The sequence below is a fragment of the Tauraco erythrolophus genome, chromosome 17, assembly GCF_009769465.1.
Source record: "Tauraco erythrolophus isolate bTauEry1 chromosome 17, bTauEry1.pri, whole genome shotgun sequence".
Taxonomy (NCBI): Eukaryota; Metazoa; Chordata; class Aves; order Musophagiformes; family Musophagidae; genus Tauraco; species Tauraco erythrolophus.
The window spans coordinates 2,955,336-2,982,025 of record NC_141481.1 but is presented as its reverse complement, the minus strand read 5'-3'; the positions used below and the strand labels follow the sequence as shown (position 1 = coordinate 2,982,025).

General features: G+C 38.8%; 1 protein-coding gene across 1 annotated transcript in view; it reads left to right on the top strand.

Moving 5' to 3' along the window:
* The window catches only part of GRIN2A (glutamate ionotropic receptor NMDA type subunit 2A), a 174,004-nt gene extending 167,643 nt beyond the window's left edge, over window positions 1-6,361 (top strand). The window contains exons 11-12 of the mRNA XM_086622012.1: window positions 2,774-3,012; window positions 4,574-6,361. Of these exons, the coding sequence (XP_086478138.1) occupies window positions 2,774-3,012; window positions 4,574-6,361 (2,027 nt within the window). The remainder of the gene's footprint in view (window positions 1-2,773; window positions 3,013-4,573) is intronic.
* Window positions 6,362-26,690: the final 20,329 nt, after the last annotated feature.

Here is a 26,690-nt window from a genome sequence, read left to right as displayed (position 1 = left end):
CGACACAAAACAAGCTTGCTTTGTTTCTGTAGTGACGTTTTTGGAAAGGTTAGTGGATTATCAATAGTTACTTTAGATGTACATGCCAAAGGGAACGAAACACAGAGGAAACAGTAATAAAAAAGAGGTTTAAATTCCTTTGTGAATTTTGTTATGAATTGTGAAAGGGCACAGCAGTCAAATCAAATTGATGTTTGACAATCTTGGGAGATGTGAGTTTTCCTGTGGGAAGTAATGAGGGCAGATTGTCAGAGCTTCGGCTACCGATGCAGAGACCAGAAACATCGCGCTCTCGTTGGACTTGGGTTCTTTTCTGTTCTGTAGCCTCTGTGAGTTTTATTCATAGACCTCAGGGAGGACTTGAAAGAGAGATGAGGGAAACAGTCCACTGAGGTTTAGCAGAAGAAAAGAAATCCGAATGTGCCAAGATATGGAAATGAAATAATGAACCCCGATTATCTATGTAGCGACAGTGTGCAATATCTATACTGTTACAATTAGTAATTTATTGTCCCTATGTCCTGGATTGGAAGACTTCTAAAGATTCATTACGATTTACTTTCTTCTTTGGGGATGCTCTTAGGTATTTTGAAGATTGAGCACTGTAATTTGGGAGAAGATATACTGCCTTTTTCAGATGTAGAGGTTCAATTCGTGTTTCAAGCACAAAACTAAACTCAGAATTAACTAGGAACCAAATAATCTCTTACAAATCTGTGAAATGCCTTTGCTAAGGAGCCTCGGTACTTGTCCTTTCTACTTCAATTTTTCCTTCACATTTTATGAGAAGCAGTTTCTCCATCAGTCTTGTGTTCCGCTTCCAACTCACACATCCAAATTATCCGTGGGCTGCAGCTTTCCTAGTGCCCTGGCACTCTATCCTGCAAAATGCTTTTGCACAGCAGGTCTTCTTCTAGTCTAGCTTGACGGTAGTTGAAATGGCAATATAGCTTCTAGCTATTTTTTTCTGATCTTTACTGCAATGATGTATGGATCATAATACTGAAAATGTGTTCTCTAATCACTGGGTAAGGATTAGGGACACAAAGGATGGGAACGGAATTCTTGCCACAAATCGAAGCCATATCCTAAATTGGGAAACTCACCAAGCCACCTAACACTATACTTCTTTCTGGCCCACTGTGTTGCCTGCTGTATTTTCTAGAAACATTGACATTTAGGTCATTAAAATAATAATAGAATTGCTCAGCTGACTATATCTCCAAGAGACCAAAAAGGCATGTATGCACATGCAATGCTTCAGTAAGAATAACACTAAACATTTGAAAATTAATATACCATGCAATATAAAAACAATCTCGGCAGGAACAATTACAGTTTCTTGCACACCTCTGTCCATATTGGCAGTAGCAACTACTGCTAAGTGACAGTGTCCTTTATCCGAGGCCAAACCTCATCAGTGAAATATGGACTCTAAGACTAAGAATATGCAACAGAAGGTGAGAGCAGGTCAGCTTCCTCAGCTTTAAATAAATGAAGCGTTTTCATGGCAGTAAGGATGTGGCATAGCCAGAACCGGACAGGTTCTGCCAGAACCAGGAGGCAGACAGTGGCAGCAGCAAAAGGAGGAAACACTGAGAAGAAAGGCTGGATGAACCAGAGGGCCAGGAGGGAGCAGAGGGAGGTGTCCAGGGCACCACAAAAGAGAAAGCTGAGAGTACATGACGTGGGAAGGGTTTGCAGTTACTGCATCACCCAGGTCTCTGGGGAAAAACAGAAAATGGAAAGAGACAGAAAGCCACGAGAACTGTATTGGAAAGATCCTGTTAATAACAATAAAAATTTAAAAAAAGAAACTTAACAGTAAAAGGGGCATACTGTATTCCGGCAGGTATCCAAGCATTAAGTGACAGTTATTTTCTGCAGAAAAGCAGGTGGTGTATGAAACACAATAGACTTTATTTTCCCACACTTGCTGCACGTGCTGTACAGGCAAAGCTAGTCGAGCTTTCCATGTCCAAGAGAACATTACTGTAACCTGCAGACATAATGTTTTGGGTGATTTTACATCCAGTGTTGGTGATTGTCATTGCTTTGCCATAAATAAAAAGTATTACTGGAAAGAAAACCAGAAAGTTTTGATAAATAATGTATTTTCTTTCTAAAGTGCCTGTCAATCAGACAGTGGTTAAAAACTACCTCTCTGAAGCAGTTCACCTGTTACTGAAATGCAGCCAACTATGAGAGGAAACGTGACTAATGACTGCTGCAGTGGTGGCCTGGTGCAGCATCTCGGGGCAGCCAACTGCTGGACCTGGTTGCTGCTGCTCCTGCTGAATTTTTAGACTTACCTTTTAATCTTTGTTTTTTGGATGGTCTTTTAGCATTCAATAACATCATCTTGGGCTGAGAAGCTGGAGTAAAAGTATGTTACAGGAGGCATATGTGGATGTAAAGCATATATAGATTCCTTGCTTTTAAGGTTGTTCCTGAGGTTATCTGTTTAGTTGCTGTTCAACAAAAAAAAATAAGAGACAAGAACATTGATAAATGAAGAAATTTTTACCCGAATCACAGATGCTGCTTTCTAGAGCAACCTGCTTCCCATATAATTTATGAAATCTGAGGACATCTGAAACTAGGGTGCTATGAGTTGAAATCTGCTGTATTTGCAAATCCTTAGTAGATGAGACTAAAGTGCTCCACAAATGAAGCATTAAATGGTGCTGTATTTTTAAACTTGCAGAGACTTTTGAATATTGTGAGCAGTAATTTTTGCATTCTAACTGGTTTGACTCCTTGCTCTCCCTAGGGGAAATGGAAGAGTTAGAAACCCTGTGGCTGACTGGTATTTGCCACAATGAGAAGAATGAAGTCATGAGCAGCCAGCTGGACATTGACAACATGGCAGGAGTGTTTTACATGCTTGCAGCAGCCATGGCACTCAGTTTAATAACCTTTGTCTGGGAGCACTTATTTTACTGGAAACTTAGATTCTGCTTCACTGGAGTCTGCTCCGATAGGCCAGGATTGTTGTTCTCAATCAGCAGGGTTAGTATTACTTTCATTTCCCCCCTACAGGCAACAGACAGAAAAATACGTGTCAGAGCATCAGTGTGATGCTCCAGAGTAATCGATGGGCTTAGGATGTACTTGCATTCCATGGGAAGTCTTTTCTCCATTGGATTATTCTAGGGTATGAGTTTTCATATGCCAGGATAATCAGTAATCAGATGCTGAAAACTAATACATCTAGGGGAAGTTTTAATGAAGAAATGGTAGAGCTGCTCTCTAGGAAATGGAAAATTCAGGAAATCGATTAATATCCTAAAAAAAATACAAACAGAATAAATACTAAATTGATGACAGACATTAGCTCCCAGGTTTGTATATTCCTTAAAAAAGTGGATTTTAAGTGATAAAAATATACTGAAATATTTTTATAAGCTTTTCCTGATAGCCAACTTGAATAAACCACATGAGAAAAGGTCAAACACAAGTGTCATTTATGTTTGGTTAGACACTAAGACAAATTTTAATGGCAACTTTACAAAACTTAAAGTGGATTTACTTACCTAAATAACTGATAATTGTTGTAAAATAAGGGAAGTATGTGCTTTTTTTTATACTTTTGACAAATGAGTTGATTTTTGTCTTTTTATTTTAAACACATAGTACTTTCAATAAGTAATTGATTTTGCTGGATTTTTTTAATATGACTGGGAAGAATTGAAAATGATGCTGAAATGCCTAATTGCTTTAAAATGTGCTGAAATTACCCTGTTGAGTAAATTGGACTGTATTGGAACTACATTAAAAATAGTCTGCCCTACCCTCTTGGGGATTGTCTAGAAAAGCACATACACTTTAACCTTCACATTTTACATTTGAATGTTACACTTTTGGCCTTTTACATGTGAAATTCTCCTAACCAGTGCTGTGAAAAAGAAGTTGTATATAAGGCAACTTTGTGAGAATTACAATTTCACAGGGTCCAAAATGTCAATTGAGCTCACAGGAGTGACTGAAGAGGTTGGAGTTAAAAGATGGGCTTCAGCCTTTTGCTCAAAATGAACTCAACTTTGGGTAAATTGGCTTTAGAAAGAGCAAGGATTTTTTTCATATGTACTAGGGCAGGAAACAGAAAAACTGAAATACCATGACTAGAAGCCTTTCTATTTCAGTGGAAGTGAAGAGTACCTTAACTTCCAATAAAATAACCTGACCGCAGGCTTGTTTAGAGGGATAGTTTAATCACTGGTTTAAAATAATAGAGTTTCCATTACTGAAAATTAGTTACATTTTGTGAAGGGACTAGGGAACCTTTTGAGGTACGTTCTCATCTTACTTTCTAGAATAAGCATTGGAGGCCAACAAAGACCATTGGTTTGTAAAATACTGACAATTTTTGTCCTTTACAGTGCTGACAGATACGGCAGAAATTATTCTCCCATATAGATGTAAGGAAATGCTAAAAAAATAGATACGTACATTTAATCTTTCCAGTCATTAGATAAGCAATGTTTAATTGTTCTTTATTGTTAATAAAAAATAGAATGGAAGCATTTAGAATTTGCACCTAGTGATTTGTTTTGTATTACTCCTATTACAGGGTATTTACAGCTGCATTCATGGAGTACACATTGAAGAAAAAAAGAAGTCTCCTGACTTTACTTTGACCAATTCCCAAACCAACATGTTAAAACTACTGCGAACAGCAAAAAATATGACCAACATCAATCCTTCAAGAATTAACTCCCCCAAAAGAACAGCCGATTTTATTCAGAGAGGTTCCTTGATTATGGATATGGTCATGGATAAGGGAAACTTGATATTCTCTGATAACAGGTCCTTTCAGACAAAGGACAACTTTTTTGGTGACAACGTGAGTGAACTGCAAACACTTCCTGGCAATCGACACAAGGACAATCTTAACAACTATGTTTTCCAAGGTCAGCATCCTCTCACACTGAATGAGTCCAATCCAAACACAGTAGAGGTTGCAGTAACAACAGAAGCAAAAGTGAACTCCAGGCCCAGGCAGCTTTGGAGGAAATCTGTCGAATCTTTACGTCAAGAATCTGTACGTCAGGGCCAAGGTTCCCAGAGAGAAAATGGGTCAGATGAAAACAGGCAGCTTTCAGTGAAAAGCCAAAGATACCTTCCTGAAGAGATTGTCCATTCAGATGTATCAGAGACATCAAGCCGAGCTACTTGCCATATGGAACCTGAAAACAATAACAAGCACCACAAAACCAAGGACAATTTTAAAAAAAGGACAGTAGCATCAAAATACCCAAAAGACTGTAGTGAAGTGGAACTGACATATCTGAAAACCAAACAGAGCTCTCCACGGGATAAAATCTACACGATTGATGCTGAGAAGGAGCCAGGATTCCGCTTGGACACACCTCAGTACATCGAAAACATTGTCCTTCCAGAAACTATAGAGTTTCCTGATGTTTATCAAGATCACAATGACAACTACAGGAAAGCAGAACATGCTAACAGAACTCCCTTGCATAATGAAGACAGTCTTCCAAATAACGACCAGTATAAACTTTATGCAAAGCACTACACTTTAAAAGATAAAAATGCTTCCCTAGGCGACATGAACGATAGATACAGACAGAATTCCACCCACTGCAGGAGCTGTCTTTCCAATGTGCCCACTTATGCGGGACACTATTCAAGCAGATCTCCCTATAAATGCGATGCATGCTTGCGGATGGGGAACCTCTATGATATTGAAGAAGATCAGATGCTGCAGGATACAACGAACTTATCACTTCCCGAAGAAATATATGAGCATAGTTGGTCACAAAATAATGCTCTGCAATATCATAAAAAAAATAAGTTGAGGATTAGCCGGCAACATTCTTTTGATAATATCGCTGATAAGTCTAGGGAAATTGGTATTGGAAGACCTTCTCGTAGTATAAGCTTGAAAGAGAGAGAGAAATTTCTACAAAGTAGTCCATATGCAAGCATGTTTAGTGTTCCCTCAAGCAAACTGTTGAGCAACAAGGCCTCACTTTTAACTCGTACGCTAGAGGACAGTAAGCGGAGCAAGTCCCTGTATCCTGTTCACTCAGATGATAATCCCTTCCTGCACTCGTATCGTGATGAACAGCACTTATCTCTTAGGCGAAGTCCAGCTGACCTTTATAAACATTCATTACCAACAAGAGGAAGAAATGATAATTATTTAAGGTCATCCATAAAGTCTACATCATACTGTTCCAGGGATGGTCGGATCCATAATGACATGTACATTTCAGAGCATGTTTTGCCTTACGTTGCAAATAGGAATAGCTTGTACTCAACTCCAAGGGTTTTAAATTCCTGTAGCAATAGGCGTGCGTGTAAGAAAATGCCTAGCATTGAATCAGATGTTTAAATTTTCCATGAACACTTCATCTATAGGGGAAAAGTAGTTGCCACCATCTTAGAGGGAGAATTTATCCTTTAACAGTATCCTGCTATGGTAAATGATATGTAAACCTCTCCCTTTCCCAGTGTACTTTTGTACATGAATAGGTAAACTAGTATGCTCTTAACCATCCTTTAAAAATACGTCTTGTTGAAAAGGATAAAAAATAGCCATTTATGTATGCTTTATATATAAATGGCAAACTGTACTGAAATAGCCCCAATATATGTTGGCAACTATGCTGTTTTGTATCTAATTATTTTACTATTTCGGTTATTCTCATTTGTGTTGCTAAGTATCATTCAATGTACTTTTGTCCTTAGAAATGTTTAATGATTTTCTAGTACTGGATAAGCAATATGGTATGCATGTAGTATGACACGGAAAAAAAGAATTAGGAATGCATTTGCACAGTTACAAAAGTAAGACTCTAAAAGAGAACAGAAAGCTAGACTTTCAAAAATATATTTTATCTTCATAATAATTTTCAAAGCCAAATAATGATAAAAAACCCCAAACCCTAGGACCTTAATAAATAAAATGCAGTGTGTTAGCACAAAATTAGTATGTCCATTCTAGGCTGACAGAAAATAAATGGAAAGACTGTAGGCCCAAACATGTGAACTGCTGTGTACCAAAAGGAAGCCCCATGATATTGGTTAATGTTATTGTACAAATGCTTTTCTTATATTTCACATGCACTTACCATTACAGACTAAGTTCATTGAAAAGTCTGCAGTCATCTTGTCAAAGATTTCACAGCTGCCTAATCCAGAGTATATATTTTTAGATATCACTATATGGCACTTACTATGGAGCTGTGGACTTTATTAGTAACCTCGAGGCCTAATGTGTACGTGAGTTTGCATTTGCCCCTTACTGGTGATTACTCAGGGCTGTATAGTATTTCTTTTATTCCTTCACTCCCCAAGCCAAATCCCAACCCACTGTAGTTCTTTGTCCATAGTGTATTAGCGACATCTAATTGTATGTTAATAGTATTAAAGCTGTTAATACAGTATCAAACACCGACAGCCATACATTCAGTGTAATCAGTGAGGAGCGCAGTACCCTTTATTTGCATACACAGCAGAAGATTAGCGCCTTTGGAGGGGCTTCTTCCTTCCAGAATATTGTGCATATTTGTTGAACATCACACCATTTTTTCTAACCTCTCTGATCAAGTCTGTTATATTAATTGAATATATGCACACGTAGCTAAGGAATAGTATCTTTATTATCACTTACTGTTATACAAAGATATTGACATAACAGGGATGCATTGTTATATGACTTATTTCTAGTAAAGATCAATCAGATTATTTCACAAATAAAATATTTGCTGCACACCTCTCCTTACTCCCACCGCGGGGGAAAAAAAAAAACCACACTAGATTTTAACCATAAAGGAGCATGGAAGGGAAGAGAGGAAGCTTTTCATGAGTAGAGTGTACAGCTGTAAAATTAATCTAAACTAAAGGAAATATAATTGCTAATGTATTTAAATACTAAAAGCATTCAACAGGTGGTGTCACCCATTCTCCTGCTACTCTGAGAACCATGCAAGGTTTTTTGTGAAGAGGAAGTTTAGATTATTCAAGCATTGTTTCTTACATTTCACTGAAGAATAGTGAGCAGGGAAACCATTACCACTGTGAACTGGAAAATGTGACTATTACCTTAACTTTTTTCTAAACTAAAACTCTTTTCAGTAAAATCTTGCCTGTCAGCTGTAGTTGTAGTATCCGCATGCCAGAGACACAGTATGCAAGTTGTTTAGTTCGGAATAGCATACTGCAGAGCAGAGCTGCAAATGGGAGGTTATATAAATGGTGTATAGGGATAGACAAAATATAGCTTCTTGAATTTTGTTTACAATTTTTTAATTAAGCAGATTTAAGCTGACTGTAACTACCAAACAGTCCAGAATAACTTCTTGGTATTTACAAATGTATTTGTATCTTCACTGTGATGGTGAAATACAATATTTTTGAAGGAACGAAATGTCATGAGATTTGGGCTTCCAAGTCCCTTTCCAGCTTCCAAAAATCTCAGTATACTTTATTACAAGCACGTTCAGAAAGCATATCTGTGAGTATCTGTATGCTGTCCAGAGCAAATATGTTCTGAGTATTCTTTATTCAACATTTGGTCACAATTATTGACCCTGATTCACATGGTGTGCTTTCTGGTCCCTCACTGTTATGTACTTTTTATATAAACAGAAGATCCTTACCTACCCTTAGAGAGATTCACATTTCTTAAGAATAGTTGTATTAGCAGAGGTAGGGTGTTTATGGGATGAACACTACTTTTCAGGAACCAAAACCGTTTCCCAAAGACATAGGTATGCTATTTGTCTTAGGTCTACAGGAGGGCAAATGCACTAAGGGCATAAGTATTGTTGTAATGAGTTTAATAAAACTATTTCAGGAAAACTTTAGTTTCCAATCCAAATCATAATACAGTAAGTAAAATCTGAAGTATTTTGAACAACCTGGTGTGTTTCAGCAGATACAGTGTTTGATGATATCACACCAAAATCTGCCATGCAAGTCACTAAGAATTTTACCAAGTGAATCGTAAAACTTAGTGGTGACTTTTGTCTTCCACGTATTCTTAAAGCTCTCAAAGTATTTGCTGATCGCTCCAAGTCTTTTGTATCATCATCTCTATCTAACTAGACACATAATTCAATATATAGACAAATACTGTACGTGAATTTGTGGGGAAGAAAAATTTCGATTTACAATATTTTCTAAGTAAACTGTTGAGATCCAAAAGTAAACATCCTAAACCCAGGTGGATTTATCCTTCTGTGAGATGTACAAGCAAATTATCTATAAAGAAATATTTTGCAGTGTTTGCTTTTTCTGATTTTGAGCAGATTTCTGGTGACTGTAGAGATTTATTATTATTAGCTGCAAATATGCAATACAACCACCTCCCCTAAACCAAAGCAAATTAAAGAGACAGAGGGAAGATTTGATAATGTTGCACAGCAGTTGTTCACATGGAAATAAAAGATTCTGCCTTAAAGGAGAAAAAAAAAACCCTAGATACTGAAAGTAGAGGGAATGGGAATCTGCATGCATTTGTTGTTTTAATCTTGGCATATAATATGAGTGGATAAAGGGGGAAGAGAAGCTAAAGTGTAGGGTTGTAGGCGAGTAGCTGGTGTGGTTGCAGATCTATATGTGTAAAGAAGAAGAAGCTGAGAAGTTGAAGAAAAATCTTCAACACTAGAGCCGCAAGCCACAGCTTGTGAGGCTCAGCCATAGAGCTTGTGGAATTCTGAATATTGCCTGAGCTTTGTTGATATATTTGCACTGACTTTCAATTCAACCGAGATCAAGACTTTCTGTATTTCCCTCTCTCTCACTCTAGCTGCTGCTATTCTTGAAGAGGAGAAAAGAATCTTCCTGCATAAGTGGCCATCCTTTCTGTACCTTTCTGGATGGTGCTGGTGACTTGTTACATTTTCCTGATTACAGCTCTAGCAGTTTGTTGGTCATTCCTATCACCAAGATTTCCTGTGACTCCAGCTGGAACTGAATCAGGCTGTAAATGATATGGGCCATTCGGGGTAGCATGTCCTGTAGTGTTACACTGCTCCTGGACGACAACTTTTATGGAGGCAGGATATTGAATTGCTGAGGAATGGAGTAGGTACATGGAGGTAAAACCAGCTACATAGACATATCTGCCTCTTACTTTTTTCCTCTTTTAAAGACATTGTAGAATTTCTTCATGTTTTTGTCTTTCTCTTTTCACCACAGTAAATTTTCCTTTTTCCTTTCAAATGGATTTTGTGTTCTGCTTGTGTTTTGTAGAGCAGTGTAGCCACCCACTAACTTAAACGCATGGAAATAAGATATTTAAATATATAAGATAAAATTAAGGAAAATTAAGAGTTTTGTATTTCTGGAAAATTTCATTTAATGTTTTTGTAGCTTTTGCTCAGAATTCATTATTCTGCTATCTAAGAAGCTCGGTTAGAAAGAGAGTGCTGTGGACAAACAGAAACCAAATCACCACCAGCTCACCGTGTTTTGGCAGCATCTCATAAATACATGTCTCTTTCTCTGTGATCTTTCAGGTACACTTAGGAGATGAAATAAGGCTCACAAGGGAAATCAGGAATAGATTTTTTTTTCCTAGTGAAAATAAATCATTTTAGTTTTAAAGGTAGCCAAAGCTGGAACTGTGTAGCGTTGGGTCTCTGTGCTGGAAGGCTTAGCTCTTTCTGGTGCCAGTGGAGAGAGGGGGAGAGAGAGAGAGAGAAAGCTCCCTTGGAATGGCAGCTCAGAGCACTGAAGGCTTTGAAGCAGTTGTGTGTGATGTGTCTTGAAAGATTTTAACTCTCTCTCTAGACCTTTTAGAAAATAGAGGCTCCTAACGTAAACATCTCAGTTAGGTGGGCTTAGAAAAGTAATGGCTATTTATCCCCAGCCTCAAAAATCTGCCAATTTTTAATCTGCAAGTGAGTACCAAGTGAAACCTTGCAGATGCATATAGGTTCCTGTGCTTATACAAGTAGTAACTAAGGTAGCCCCTCTCGTATGTTGGTTTTGCAGCACTCCCCTGCTCGATATCAGTGTTTTTTTTATATCATGTGACTATCTAGCATGAAATAAAAGTGACAAAATCTATTCCTTGTACAATAACTTGCTATTTTCATATTTCTGGAGTGCAGCATATGCATCTTAGTGTCTGGAAAGATTTTGGTACAATTCCTTCCCTTGCTGAGTTCATCAACGTAAACAGGAATTGAGGTATAAATCGAAGCGTCTAAGAGTCAGCTTGGATTTAGGAAACATTCAAGAGGTGCATCTTTTTGTTGTTTTACACTGCATTTAAGATGTTTGGTATACAAAACCTAGTGAGAACAGATCTTTTACGACAAAATCCTCTCTTAGTTAATGGAGATCAGTAACCATCCTGTGGCTTGGCTAGATTGTGTTAAGTGTTAATCATCACATCGTGTGCTTCTTCCAAGATGGAGCATCATGCATTCCCTTTCTAAACTCCCTTTCCCAGCTCTAGTCCTATTCTAGCTCAAAAGTCCTTTTAAGGTAGATAATTTTCCTGTAAAGGGCAAACTGGTTTGCAACGTAAAAACAATTTCCTGGTGATATACTTAAATTGTTTGTTTTACCAATGTTATTTTTTTAATCTAAACTTCCTTCCTATTGAGAGGTGAGCCTTCAAGGTGTAACAGTGCTGAAGGAACTTCTGAAAGAGCAGAAAGGCTTTTTAAAGTATGACTTTTATGATATGAACCATTTCCCTACCCAAACTTGCCTGGACTGTCTTATTTAAACGCCATAGCAACATGTTAGCATTTGCTCTCACAAGCAGGGAGCACAGTTTAATCATAGGTGTGCATTTATTTGTGGACATAAATGGTATGACAGGTATATGGTATGATGGAGGAAAGGCTCAGCCTGCCCTGGCTGGAGTCACCTGTGAAGCTGTGGTTAATTTAGGTGGGAGTAGCCTCAAGACCATCACGTCTCTTACATCGCTCTTTCCATGCAGGCTTTTCTGTCTGATGTGCACGTGTTGTACATAGTGTAAAATCCTCGTTGGCGCTCAGCTTTCATTGTGGAATTAATCCCATGCTCACCTTCATTACAGTGTAGCAGCGATGTTTGTGGGATGGAGAGGTGGTTGGTTGTGTTCTCTGGTGTCTGTTGCCCTGTTAAATGGGAGCAGAAATCCTGTCTTGCTTCTCTCTGCTCCGCTGGGGAGGGTTACTGCACTCTGTAAATAAGATCCTCATTTATTTCACCTCAGTCAAGTTTTTAATATTTTTTGCCTTTCTCCTCTCGACCTGTGTACAGAGTATGCTCTCTAAAAATATGTGCTCTTCCAATGTCCTGCAACTTTGGAAGTCAGGATTATAAGTGTGCATTGCCCTGCAATGCAGTGAAAATGCACTTCGCTCTTGCAGGTTCATGATCTTTTTTGTTACATACCGCAGAATATATCTGCTGTGGTTTAAATTGATTTTAAAATGAATGCCAGTCTAAACGGCTGTAAGAATCCACTGCTGACTTTGTGATAATTTTGTCATATCTATAATTTAAGAACCAGAAATAATATAAGTAAAATTAAGTTACCTCACTATTTAACGGGTTTTTATTGTTTTGCACTTAAATTACACTTTTTACTTCCTTTTGCTTAATTCTTTACCTGTATTGAAAACAATGCTAAATTAGTAGAGAATATAACCATGCTGTAACGTTGTCATGCAATACCTTTACTAGTAGATAGCCACACTAAATATAGTATTACATATTTAATAGAGATGGTTTTGACTCTCCGACTTAAAAACTAGTGGTGATAAGCAGTTATACTCCTAGATGTTTTGTCCTTTCCCTTTTGTATTAGTATTTGTTTTCACTAATATATTTCAAAAATTATATTTCTATGTGCACGTTATAAAACTGTGAAAATGAATACCAATAAATATTGTGATACTTATTCAGTGCACTGTAAAGTTCCAAGTGAGATGACACTTTGCTTGGGAGTTGATGAAGGTTTCCTCACTTCTCATAAATGGTACTAAGCTTTAATGCGGGCAAGTGGTAATATTTACAGTGACATGAAATTTTAATGGAGAATGTCTTGTTTTGCACTTCTAGTACTATTAGAAGAAATGGTATGTTTTTCTCAGCAAATGCATTATGAGAATACATTCTTTTAATTTGTTTTGTGCATTGCAGTGCATAAGAATAGCTGTTTTGAAGAGATTTATGTTACATTGCTACTAAAGGATTCTTTAGTCTGATAATTTTTTATTGAGCCTGTTTAATCATGGTGTTTAATGGCAAAAACCTTTTGGAAGTATGTTTTGGCTTCTGTTTCACGTTGCAAACGCTGTATTTGGACTCATAGTGATGCAGTTGAAGGCCCTCACGAGATTGCTGTGCCTTCCCGTGCTACTGAGGAAGGAGACCTTTCTTGTTCACTGTTGAGACAAGATTAGAGGAGTTGAGAAAAAATTTGGAGGATGTGTTGTGCAACATTTGAAGTGTAAATGATCTTCAAAAGTGAAAAAAAATTACATTGGAAGTTCACAGTTATCCACAGAAGCGGGTGGTCTGTGACAGGCTGTGGGGTATGTGGTTTCTGGAGGAAATGATAATTTTTAACTCAAGTGATTTGAATTCTACTTAAGTTTCTGAAAGTCACTGAAAAAATGGGAGTTTTCTTTTTTTTAAAGCCAAAGTCTTTATTTTATCATGCGAGGTTTCACAGGAAAATGGGCCAAAGAATACAATTAAATATGCAAAAGGTTAATCCTATGAAAAGGGGTATCCTGTCATCTTGATATGCACAAGCGTATCAATGGTAATAGGAACGACGTGTGTAATTTTTCTGTATATTGCTATGTAGGTTGCACTATTTTGAATGATACAAGCCTGATCTTTTAATTACCAAATACCATAAGAAGCTGTTTATTAATAGTTTAAACTTGTTAACCTAAATATATATACAGTATACACATGCGTGCGTGCATACACTTTCCAACCTAGTCATGTGTGAGTAATCTCCCAAAGCCATGGGACACATTTCAGCAGTGCTTTATTTTAAGTGATCCTCTTCTCTCCTTTCCAAACCGCCGAGATCCACAAAGCCTCTAGCAGCATTTACTGTAGTGTGTGATACCTGTTACAGAAGAGGCTAAAAGACTTGCCTTGTGCTAGGACACGTGAGAACGTGTCAGAGGAGAGTTCCTGTCCAAAAGAGCTGCAAGTGATTGATACTCACTATCAATAACAAAGCCATAGGAAAGGGATGTCTTCTCATACTGTTTTGAAGATCCACGGCCAGGGCGGGTCCATGGACCTGGTGACTGACTTTAAAATTCTATGTCAGTTTATGCCGTCTACACCTGGTCAGTAAACACGTTACTTAAGGTAACTGAGGAAGGATACCTAAAAAGCAAAAATTCCCCGGGAAGATCAGCTGGTGTGCGTACCAGTGGCTGCCCATGTATTCTTCCATGCAGACTGAGCGATCTTCAAAACTAGTTTTGCACACGGAGGCAGTTTTTAGCAGTGGTGTTTAAGTCAGACTCACTTTTCTCAGTGCACAGGCTTTTGAGCTTGCTGTTATATTGATGATGTGGAGATTTTGACCAAGAGATGATTGTGGTATTTGGCTTCTTTTCTAAATTTACAGTGTGCTAACCAAAACTGATGACAAAAAATACTCCAGAATCACTTGTTTGAAGTAATACCTGAGCGTTTTTTTCCAAAGGGAGAATTGGATAGTTATTAATTTTTCCACCTTAACCCAGAAACTTTTGTCTACAGTTCATTGAAAGTGTGTCTTGGAGAAGAACTTCGTTTTGAGTTGTTCATCTGCAAGAAGAAAATTTTTAGTTAACTCCGTTTTACCTGCCCTAGGTCTGGATTCCAAACTTAGGCAAAACACCTTTTGACTTAAATAGGGATGTGTGAGTGAGTGATGGGAGAGCAGATCCTTAGTGCAGTTCATGCTCAGAATTTAAAAAACCAAAACTAAACCTCATATTGCAAAGGTATGGAAGTTACATCGTGTAAAATTATGTGCAGCTAAGGAAGGAAACTAGTGCAATTTTTAATGAGAACTGTTTACAGTTTATACATTATATCAGCTACAATATTTTGAAATAGTCTTACTCATTTCAAAACGTCCATTTTGCACTGATGAAGAACAGCTTGATCTCTCTGTCTTCACACCTCGCACCCACATGCACATGCACAGTATATCTTGTGTCTTCCCTGTTGAAACCAGAAGGTACAAACAGAATTCATTAATGTGTTAGGCAAACTCCTACCTGATTCTTAGCTAAGTATGCTATTTTTATGCAAAATTTGCATCCATACATTTCAGGTTCTCTCAGAAGCACTTCACCTGTGAGTTAATAATGTTAATTCATCAGATTTAAATGTACACTAAACCTGAAGGGTATTTCATTCTTCCTTTCATCCTGTTTAAAGATTTTTACTGACTTAGATGAAACACTAATATTTCTGTGCTGCTAAACAAAAACCACCAGAATATTTTAAAATCTCAAATTACACTTTTAAAAACATTTTTACCTGTTTACTTGAATAATGTAAATTTAATGTGTTGTCCTGATTAGTCTTTGTCTACATACATGTATATATATAAGCTTTATATATATGTACATGTATAAAGTTTTTGTGGAGAATGAGGGGCAAGACAAAAATTCAGCATTGTGACAAAGATTCTATAACCATTTATTAACAGTTTCAAGTAATGTATTGCTATTTTGAGTTTGATTAGAAGTTATTTGCAGTTGAACTCTGAAAAATTAGATGTAACTGAAAATTAGTACTGGATCTTCAGACGTCATCCTAAGACTTTGGTTTAGATTTATTTTTATCTTGAGAAAATAAGAATTCACAATATTAACTTAGGATTTTGCTCAGAAAGAAAATTAGTTATTAGTACACTTGGAATAGTATTCTTGTTCTGATGGGGGGGAAAAATATGCGAGTGTACTAATTTTTACAGGTTACACAGGGCACTAATCTACATTGCAGTAGAAGAAATTTGCATTCCATAAATGACATCATACCAGAAATCTTGGAACTATTTGATTCCATACACAGTAAATGAAAAAGCCTATCACTTCTGTTATTTACTAGTGCAATTTCCTGTAACACTCTCAAGAGTGTAGTATTTCAAACCAAAGGGTAAGTCATAAATTTCCAATTGCTAGCAAAGAATAGTAGAGTTTTGAAGACCTCTTAACACCTGGGGAAATAAATCAGGATGTCAGAGTAGAAATAAAAGAATATTGGTGGAACGGAATCAAGCATACAATAACTAATTTTTAAGAGAATCCAGAATTTCATTATAAAATTCATAGTCTAATGGATTCTTCAAAAGAAAGGGTTTGGGGAAAAAAGAGAATAATGAAGTACTAGTTTTGACATTCCAATTACTGCCTGTTTTATTAGATAAGTTTAGCAAACTGAAATGAATTTTAACACACAAGTGTCTGTACACACACAGTTTTAACTGTCATGTTACAAGATATACGTGTATACCCAGCTACCACTGCACCCACCTGTCCCTGACTTTGAAATCCTGGTGGTAGTTGGGTCTCCCCAATAGCACACGTTGCCGCGTGAAGGAGCTGGGAGTCACACACTTCCTCCCATGTTGCGCATACCGTCTCACAGCAGTTCACCCCAACCATATTTGAACCCCGTGCATGACTGAGTGCTAATACTGTATAAATATTTTGAAACATATCTAAAAACTAAAATGTTTGCTTCAAACTTTTTACTATAGAGAAATATATAATTATTATGGTTGTCTTACAAATCGTATTGTGTTCTTCATTTTTGTTAAATATGTAGAAAAACATTAAGGGAACGGGGGACTCGAATGTCTGTGTGTACTGAAATGTATATAACTATTTGGGAAAAACACATGTGCCAAGTATAACATGATGTAAAAATTGTAAATATATGAAAAATTCATTTTTCTAATAAAGATAATTTCTGCCAATTGATATGAAAATGAACAATGGTATCATTCTTGTCTGTGTTCCTTGTTAAATGGTACAAGATGAAGTATTATCTATGCATAAGGCTTACTTTTGTTTTTTCATTAGTGGTTGATTTGATTTGAAAGGTGTTAACAGCCACATGTTTTGAGCCATCCTGTGCTGTTAGAAATTATCTAAGAGTGAAGACGCCTGAAGCGAAAGCTGACAGTATATGCTTGATGTTCCCCGTTTAATTTGTTTCATGAGAAGGATGGAGACAATTAACTTATGACAAATTCACTCAGTATGAGAAGTCTCCTGTGAACGATGCTCCCTCAGCAGAGGGAGCCGCAGGAGCTAAGTCAAGGATGGCCCATTGACCTGTGGCACCATTTTCCTGTATTCTGAAATACACCAGATGCACAAAACGCGATGTGCCTGCGTGAAGAGGTGTTCTTGGCTGCAGAAATGCAGGAATTCTTTGGGCGATGGTGGAGGCAGCACCCAGCCTGAGGAGGAGGAGGTGTCCTGCTGAGAGCGATGCTGCCCCTGAGAGGAGCTGGAGAGCCAACGCCGTGGAGCGCTCCTGGTGAGGCAACGCTTGCAGAGGTCGATCAGGTGAGGACGGGGCCAGCAAACCACGGGGTGAGAAAATGGTAGCGATGTCTCACATCTTCTATGACTTTGAGATCAGCAAGCTCGTTTAATGTTCTGGTCAATCAAGACATATCAAAATAGAGGTTTTAATGGAGCAATTAAAATCTTTCCTAAGATTTGACCATTTACTTGGCCAGGGGAGCTAAACAAGGTTCACACGGTGCTCCTAAGTGGTTCTGTAGGACCTCATTTTCCAGGATGTCTCATCAGCTAATGAAAGTCTTCCTTTATTCCATAAAATGGGCATAAACAAGCCCTTGGCAATTAGAATGATGTTCTTTGAGGCGGTAGGATGCAAGTCATTATATAAATCCAAAGCATCATTTGATAAATGTGCTTCATGTTGAATACAAAAATAACAGACAGGAGCGAAAGGTTGCTCACAGATGTCTCACAGCAGAACAGTCCCATCTATTTGTTCCCAAGATAAACATGACTACACAGATAATATGAGAGATATAAAATTGGAATTCTGTCCTTAATGAGGTTTTTAATGAGTTAAGGCTGCTGGGCCTATTATCCTTTGCTAGAAAGCTGCTTTAAAGCAATCCCGCTCTATTTTTGTTGAAACATCTCTGTTTCATGAAATAAAATGAAGTGTGCCCAGGTTATTGAATCTGTATTTTGTATTGATCTTGATTCTCTATTTTTATTCAATGGACAGGCTACTCTGTTCTGTACAATACCACATGGTGATCTAAATGGCTTTGGTTCACCTGCAGTGATGTCCACCAAAGGCCCCATTCAGGTCCTTCAGTCAGCTAAAAGAAACAGAAGGCTCTATAGGAGATGGGTGACGAAGGGGACAGCCCATGTGACTCTATAGGAGATGGGTGACGAAGGGGACAGCCCATGTGACTCTATCTGGAAACACCACTGTGACTCCTGTCTTCTGGCTGCAGAGCTGGACTGGTGTTTATATCCAGGCTGCTCCTCCCAGCTCAACCTGTCAGCGTAGCTGATCTCTCTCTGCATCCATGAGTCATCTCAGCTTCAGCTTTGATTCCCTTTGGGGTCTGGTTCAAAGATAGTCATATTTTCCCAGATCGTTCCTTTGAATCTTTGTTGATGCGTCTATGGCAACTACTAGTCCTCTAAGACTTTGCTTACTTAAAAAAAAAAAGTAAAATTAAAGTGGTGACTGTGAAACAGAAGCTTTTTAAGTCTGATATATTGTGCATAACACTGCCAGCAACGTTCTTAGCAAACAAAGCAGTTCACCTGGTATGAACACAAGTACCTTCCTGTAACTTGGATGCAAAAACACCTGTTTTAAGGCCAACTGCTGAAGTCTGCTCATCTCTATATACAGAAACATTATCCACCCTTCTTGTCGTGGTGAGTTTTTCCCATTGCTCACACTAGCCACTTGTCTCTGCTTCTTCCAACAGTTTACAAACAGCATTAGCTCCCCCTTGCAGATTTGTTGCTGTAAGAAAAAACAAACCATGGCTTCCACAAATTGCATCAGATCTATCATGTCATCCTCTGCCACTACTGTTCTCCCACTTGGCAGTCTGCTTCAGCAGGCACCTCCCCAGGTACAGCACAACTTGCAACTCGATCCTTCTTTACACTGAAGTTTCACACACTGAAGGTCCCCGCATTCATTTCCGTTATTTTTTTTCCTAGTTCTCCAAAAAGCTTTTTGTGGGGGTAATTTATTGAACATTTATTGTCACTAGTTAGCTTACAGGTAATGATCATCACAGAGGTTGACTGCATTCTGTTCAAACCAGTATGCTCAAATCTTACGTATTAAACATGTTTATAATGTAAGCGATGATCATGCCTTAACTCCGGCCATAACAATTTTAATGTGCTGAAGGTTCATAGTGTTGCAGTAGGCAACAGGGGTGGTAATGTAGAAGATAATCATGATTAACGTTGTTTACACAAGGTTACTGCAAGGTCAAAGATATTTTCCAGTGGTCTCCATGCAGCTCCAGGTGCAATTTAACAGCAATAATCCTTAAAAACACCTTTGTGCTGCAAAAGCACAGTGTCTCATGTTTTCTTTCTCTCTTTTTAGAGTGGACCTTAGCCTGCTAGTTAGAGGTGACACATCTAGTAAGATCATTGAACCTTTTCAAAGACCATGTATGCAGCACACTGACGGTCAGGCCGGTAACACGCCGTATAAAAAGAGCAAAATACAAAGAGCAGAAAGTCTGAGCACAGGACTCTAGAGAGAAAAAATACAATATTAACCAGGTTTGAAAGTCTAAGACCCTCTCATTATAGAAGTGTGTAGTTCTACTTATTACTTTTGGGACTGATGATGTTTGGCACTTCAGAGGCTTGGTTATGAGCAGTTCTCTCCCTCCGTTCTGCACAGGGAAAAGCAAATCAAGTAGGTTTTACTCCCAATATCCAAGACGGTGTAGTTTTATCAGTTGAGAGGTTTGCCAAATGCTGAAAAAGCTTCTACAGTGGTACCACAATACCATGATGTTGATTTTACCCTCCTCTTTGCCAGCAAAAGAAATATGGCAAATTGTATAATTCTCCTGGTAGCTGAAGTGCCTCTGAGTTCCTTTACTGCAGTTATAAAAGAAGAACCATTTGTGTACCTTGGAGAGGATAAAAGTGGTGGGCATGAGGATGACTAGAATAACTTTGATTTTCCTCTGAGAACAAAACTGCTGTTGCATTGATTTGGCCACAGTGAGTGTTTCCTAATATGGGCTTTGAAAACTGCAGTGCATGTTAATTCCCGGTACTCTTTTTATTTCGTACGTAAATGTGTGTGAAGAGCTTATGTTTAAAAATAGGGGTGGGGATGATGTGGGGGGGTTTTGCTATGGGAGAAGCTTTCAAATAGGACTAGACAACTCCAAGCATACTGCAAAAAATGGCACAAAACTCTTTGAACACGCCTCTCACCTGCAAGAGCTGTTTGCAGTAAGGCTTAACCAACCAAGAAAATAATTTATTTTTAGTGAAAAATCAAATCTCAAATTGTCACTCTATTTAGATTTTACCCTAAATAGAACTGCTGGAATGATAGTCAGGTCCTGTTTTGCTCCGCTTTAAATCCACTGCTGTTCTTTTCCGTGAGTGCACTATTACCTTAGCAAGTGGGAGCACCCAGTGTGACCTTAACTATATTTGTGCTTCTGTTTGCTTTCACTTATCTCTTCTCTGAACTAAGCAGCTCTGGTATTATCACCTTCCTTCTTATTTCCCATTCCCTCTGTCTACTTCTAACAGTTTTCTCCATTTCTGTCCCTGCTAGATCATCATGGACATGTGAGCTGCACCTTGAACCAGACCTGCATGGTCAGCACGTTTCCGTGTGTTAGTTAAAAGCACTGTAATCTCCAAGTTCTCTTCTATTTCTGCCTCTATAAAAGCTAACCTTTCATTTATTTCTGCACTGCCACTCTGCCATGAGAAGATGATTTCAGTATTCAGAGTGAAATGACATCCGTAACCTTCTTTTTTCAGATGTTATTTTTGCACTCAAAACATTTGGATAGCTTAAATTATTTCTCCTTGTGTATATTTGTTTTCTGGCATTTCTAAACACTAACATTTTTTCCCCTTGATGTTTGAGTCTGATAGGTCATTTTAGATCTCTTTCAAATCAATCTAGCTTGGAACAGCAAAGAAATGGTAGGTCATTTACAGACCTGGGCTAGGGCTAGCAGCTGTGTGTTTTAAGGGATGCTGGAGAGATTTAAAAACTTCTATGGCCCAAGTGCCTACGTGTTGTGGTGCTGCATTCCATGTGCTGAGGACTTTCTGAGTTAATGTTCGGCATAAAAGAAAACTTGATTACGTAATGTGATGTACGGGTTAGACCACTAAATGCTTTGAAGTCAGAGAATGAGAAAGCCACACTTTAGGTTATCAAGAAAGGTATTAAATATTGATGCCTTGAGAAAACAGCACGTCTTCAATCCTTTCACACTGCAGTCTAAAAAACCACAAGTTTACTTCTTTGAGGAGCTGTACACAGGTAGCAGAACAGGTTTCATAGGAGAAACTGAGTCAGTGGTGAAACTGGCACTACTTGGTTGTGGTATTTTTACATATTTCTCAGAGCAGTGGGTGGGTAGATTGGAGAGTGTATGAACCAGAGTTGCCAGCTCATCGCTCACATCGGTGTATTCCCCAGCTGCTTCTGCATGTTTCTGTGGAAACACTTCTTCTTCCTGAGGCTGAGAGGGAAAGTAGGATGTGAGGTTATTTGCAGTGTCATACTTGTACCCTCTTGCTGTCTGTGGGCTACTGCTTCAGACTGTAATGCTGTACCATGTTTGCCTCAATGCTTTAACAACAAAATCCTGTGATTTTAGATAGGAAGTTGAAATGCCGTTATTTACATATGGGCACCCCACAATGAATTAAATACAAATTAACTCAGAGTGAACTGCAGTCTGTTGCCCCGATGAGCGTGCTGAGTACCTCTGGTTCGGCAGCCTGTGCACAGATGGCTGTGTTGATGTGCACAAAGACCAGTTACAACTTGGGAACGCTTTGGTCCTCCTAATTGTGAAGTGTTTCCACTGGCTCCATCATACTGGTCTAACCTGGGGAAAAGTTGGTCCAGCTTTTCTAATCTTTGTCAGGCATTGAGGCCTTGAGCAGTCTAGAAATGTGACTGTTACTTGAGACTAAAACAAGGCTGCTGATATTTTGGTGACTGGTTCTGTGTGTGTCTGTAAACATGTGTGTGCACATACGTGTGTGTGTGCGTGCACATTCTAAAGAAACAGCCTCTCAAATCCTCTCTCGTGTGAATGCAATGCTCCCAACACAGACTTTTATTTACTGATTTTATCAGCAATCATATGAATGACTTTTAGGAGGACAGATGGCTCAGTGGTTGGTGAGTCCAGAAGAATATTGCCCATGTGTGTCGAACAGACTGCGGTAGTGCCAGGGATAGCTGGTCAGTTGGTACGCTGCTGGTATGTCCTGGATGAAGACATAAAATCTTGCACCTTCCTGACGGTAGGATTTTATGAAAGTCCTGCTTTATTTTCATTTGGGAGCAAAACAGATTGCTGGACCAGGAGTCTCAATTACTGGTTTCTAATGCTGGCCCCAGCACTACCATGCTATGAGATCTTCTGAGTCACTTCACCTTTGGTTTCCCTCCAGCTCCTCTTCAGTGTGGAAGTAAGGTGTTTGCTTACTTCAGTGTGGAAGTAAGGTGTTTGCTGGAGTTAATGTCTCTTGCTACTTTCTCATATGGAGCAGACACTAAAATAAGAAGTTTCCAGTCTTGGCAGAGGCCAATTGGCTTTGCAACAATAAAATAGTTAAAGATACTAAATCAGTAATTTTTCTCCTACCTTGAAGGCTATTGACATAACTTCACTGTATCCTACCATTTGTCAGCAGAAGCCAAATGTGCAGAGAGGTATAACGAAGCAGAGCACATCTCTGGAGCCACCAACGTTTAGGATGAAATATAACAATGGAGGTAAGCCTCTGAAGTGGTCTCATTCCGCAGCTACCTGCAAGACAAACTGCAAATCCTTGACAGGACTGACACCATGTTGCTCTTAACACTGAGGAGACATGAACACACAGAGGAAGTACCATTATTAAAGCTGCAGACCTGAAACTGACAGCAACACATGGAGAACGCTAGTCTTTTTGACCTTTGTTGGACTGTTTGTCTTGATCTTTCACAGAAATTTCATTTTCTTTTAACCTTCTATAAGTTATGTTGTTAGATCATTTTTGTTTAAAGACTTTCCCACACGGTATTTTCAGCAGACCACACTTGTGACATTTGCTGTGCATTAGACCCCTGTGAACTCAGTGAAGTGTCCTCAGGGACCCATGAATATGAAAGTTTTTCCTTTTTCAGCTTCCTTTTTCACTGGTTTTACTGGCTGATTGGTTATGTACAGTGCAGAGCAACCGTCCTGAACGTTACTGCTCTGTCCTCCTTACAAGGGGCACAAATTAAAAGCTTTTTGGAGGAAACAGCTTTGTTTCCCCTTAAGAGTGTCAGCATGAGAAAAACGATCGTAAAAGACGACTTAATAAGAGAATTTGAGCTAACTATAACAAGAGAGATCCAAATATTTTTTTAATGAGATAGGTTATAAAAAGAAGAGTCCTATAATAATGGTTTTGGAGATTTAATCAGAAGAGTTGATTCATATCCCAAAACCGATCTCTGTGCCAGTTATATTTTCAGGAAGGGCCTGCATTTTAATGGGCCACCAGTCACACTAAACATTTCTTTGTGGACATAGGATGATGGCAGTCCTATTTTAATATTGTGATGTCTTTTAATTGCCTTTCCTGCACAGCCTCAGCAGAAACTCTGATTTGGGAGTACTGAAGCTGTGAGTAAGAAGTTGTATTTGCTGCTGAGACTTGTTTCCTGGTGCAGAAAGAGGAGTGGTGGGAGCGTGACAGTGTTGGGGATGGGATGGAGCAGCTCCATGGTGGCTGCTACTAATGCAGCATCTAACCTGGCAGTGCCCCACTCAAATTTCTCCGTTAAATAGGGAAAACCGTCAGTATTAGCTCATATGGTTAGCAGAAGAAAGCCCTCCTTACGCTGGCAAATACTTTCAACTGCTGAATAAAATTATTTTATTTTGAATAAGAGATGCTGCAGAACGTGCTGTGCTATACAACAGCAATACTGGGTTAGGGTCTGAGCAGTGAGAGGTGCAGTGCTGTCCTGCTGCACACCACCTAATCCAACAGTGTTACCAATGATTCAGATGGATCTCCCGAGTGTGAGTGAGCCAGTTGTCTGTTTCCTGATGCAGTGGTGTGAGTGTTACACTTCCAAAAATTAATATAATGCTCCCAAATATTTGGCTTAATTATTTGAATTCTTGTATTTATTTACATTTTGATTGCTACACATGGAATAAATTGTCTACTTTGAAGTTTTATCACATTAATGAAGCTAGTTTAGTGCAGCCTAACTAATTTCAGAAATTCTCTTCAACTTTTCCAGCTCTGTGAAAGATAATTTTGGGTAAAATATGATGAGACCTGAGCAAGCTGTTTCAAACCCTCCTGTACTCAGATGTGTAGAGGGGAAGAAAAAGACATGTGGCAAATTTCTTAGTCAGCAAGAAGTTCAGCTCTCAGCAAAATTAAGTGTTTTTCTTCTGAAGAACAAAGTTTTAGAATAAGGAAAATTTGATTTTTCTTTAAGTTTTTTTTTTTTTTATTTTCCCCAGTACCCGTTGTCTCGTGATATCTTACCTCCTCCTGGGAATATGCACTGTGATGTATCCTGACAGACAGAGATGGCATCAGAAATTTTTAGGAGCCATATGTACACGGTGGACTCTGGCAACATTGTCTTCAGGTATGCCGTGGCTCTTCAAATGATTTGAAAATGTTGGCACCCATCTTCAAATAGGTATGTCTTCTATGACAAATCCCCAACAACAACTAATGAAACAAGGACCTGGTGAAACACTGGAGCATGGGGGCAGCAGGAACACCTCAGGGTTTGTCCACAGGTGACATGACATAGAATTCCAGCCTTGTGCGAAGGGTTGCGTGCTCTCACCTCTGGTTGTCTTATTGGCATCAGGTTTGTCCCAGTTGCGGTGAAGCGCTGGAGGGATCGGTTTCTGTTCAGCCATCCTTGATTTGATGTCCTTTCATACCTATGAGAGAAACTGTCTACGCAGGTGCCGGTGCAGAAATACGTCTGTTCAGCTGTGAATGATGAACTACTTTCTTTCTTCCAACACTGAATTCAGATCCTGGAAAAAAAAAAAAAAAATAGGACAGGTTGCACAGGGAACAAAAACTTTCAGTTCAGACAGTAGGTTGTAAGTGGTGGGTATGAAAGGCCTTGTCAGATTTTGTGTTCGGCTGGTGTGTGCAGCATGAGAAAAAAGCTGAAGTGCGTGTATTGCACAGGCAGGCACGGAGGATGCTGCTGACTCCATTGACTTCTGTGTCAGGCTGAAAAACTTTGAAAATCTGTTTTCCCCAGTGCAGATGTCATATCTGTTGGGTGTACCATGTACTCGATGTTTTAAAATCCTTGTATTTCCCCACATGATCACTTTTGGAATACAGTGCAGCTGCAAATGGATTTATACTCTCTGATTTCCTTCTCTTGCAATGTGGCAACTTCAAGCTCAGCAAATACAGTTTTTATAACCTATGAAAAATGTTCTCATAACCTTTTATTTTAACAGATGCTCACTATTCTTGCCGTAATCTGAAAAAACTGAAAATAAACACGCAGGCAGGGGAAACTGTTGAGACCATTGTCTGGTTGTTATAATAACTCTGATTAAGAACTTTGAATGACTAAAATGAAATTGAACATGATAGCATCTGTTTTGCACTGTCTGTATTTTCTACCAGCTTTTAATAATTTTTCATAGCAACTCTCCATTAACACCCCGTCCTGGAAACATGTTCCTCCATTGTTCTCTGGCATTATGAATTTTTTTTTTTTTTTTTCTAAATTATGTTTCTTGCTCTCATTCATCTGTGCTCTGTCTGTATCACAAGTTAGATTTGACGGATTTCTCATATTGAAAACAGTCTGCTTGGTTATTTTAGATGACATAAACCCATCCACCAAAACGCAAGCTGATAAAAATCCCTGCTTAACCAAAGCATTCATTTTGATCCTTCTTTCCAACACTCGCCCTACAGCCAGGCCTGCTCTGCTGAAACCTTCCAGACAGTGCTGGGACTCGAAATCCATTTTTGGAGCTGTCCAGTTGGCCATGACAAGAACTGATGGGACCAGTTTGGGGAGGCTGGTCTGAGTACATGGGAAGAGATGCATGAAGTATCTGAAGAGAGAAGGAGTCATGTACCCCCATAGTAGGTCATTGTGTCCTAAACAGAAGATATAGGAGAAACTGAGAGGGTAGCGTTCAGAGGAAGTGAGGAAAATTGGGCAGACAATGTGTGGGTAGACCCTGGGGAACTGCAGCATGGGTGCAGGAGACTGAAGAGGAGCAGCAGCATGAGAAGAGGCTCCTCTGCGATCAGACAAAGTTCAGCTCCTGCTCTTCTGCCACAAACACTTGTGCAGGCGATCGGAGACCTGAGTGCGCAGCTGATGGGCTTCACAAAAGAAACAAAAACTAACTAAAACTGATTATTTCTTTTAGCCAGGCTTTCCCCTGCCCCCCATTC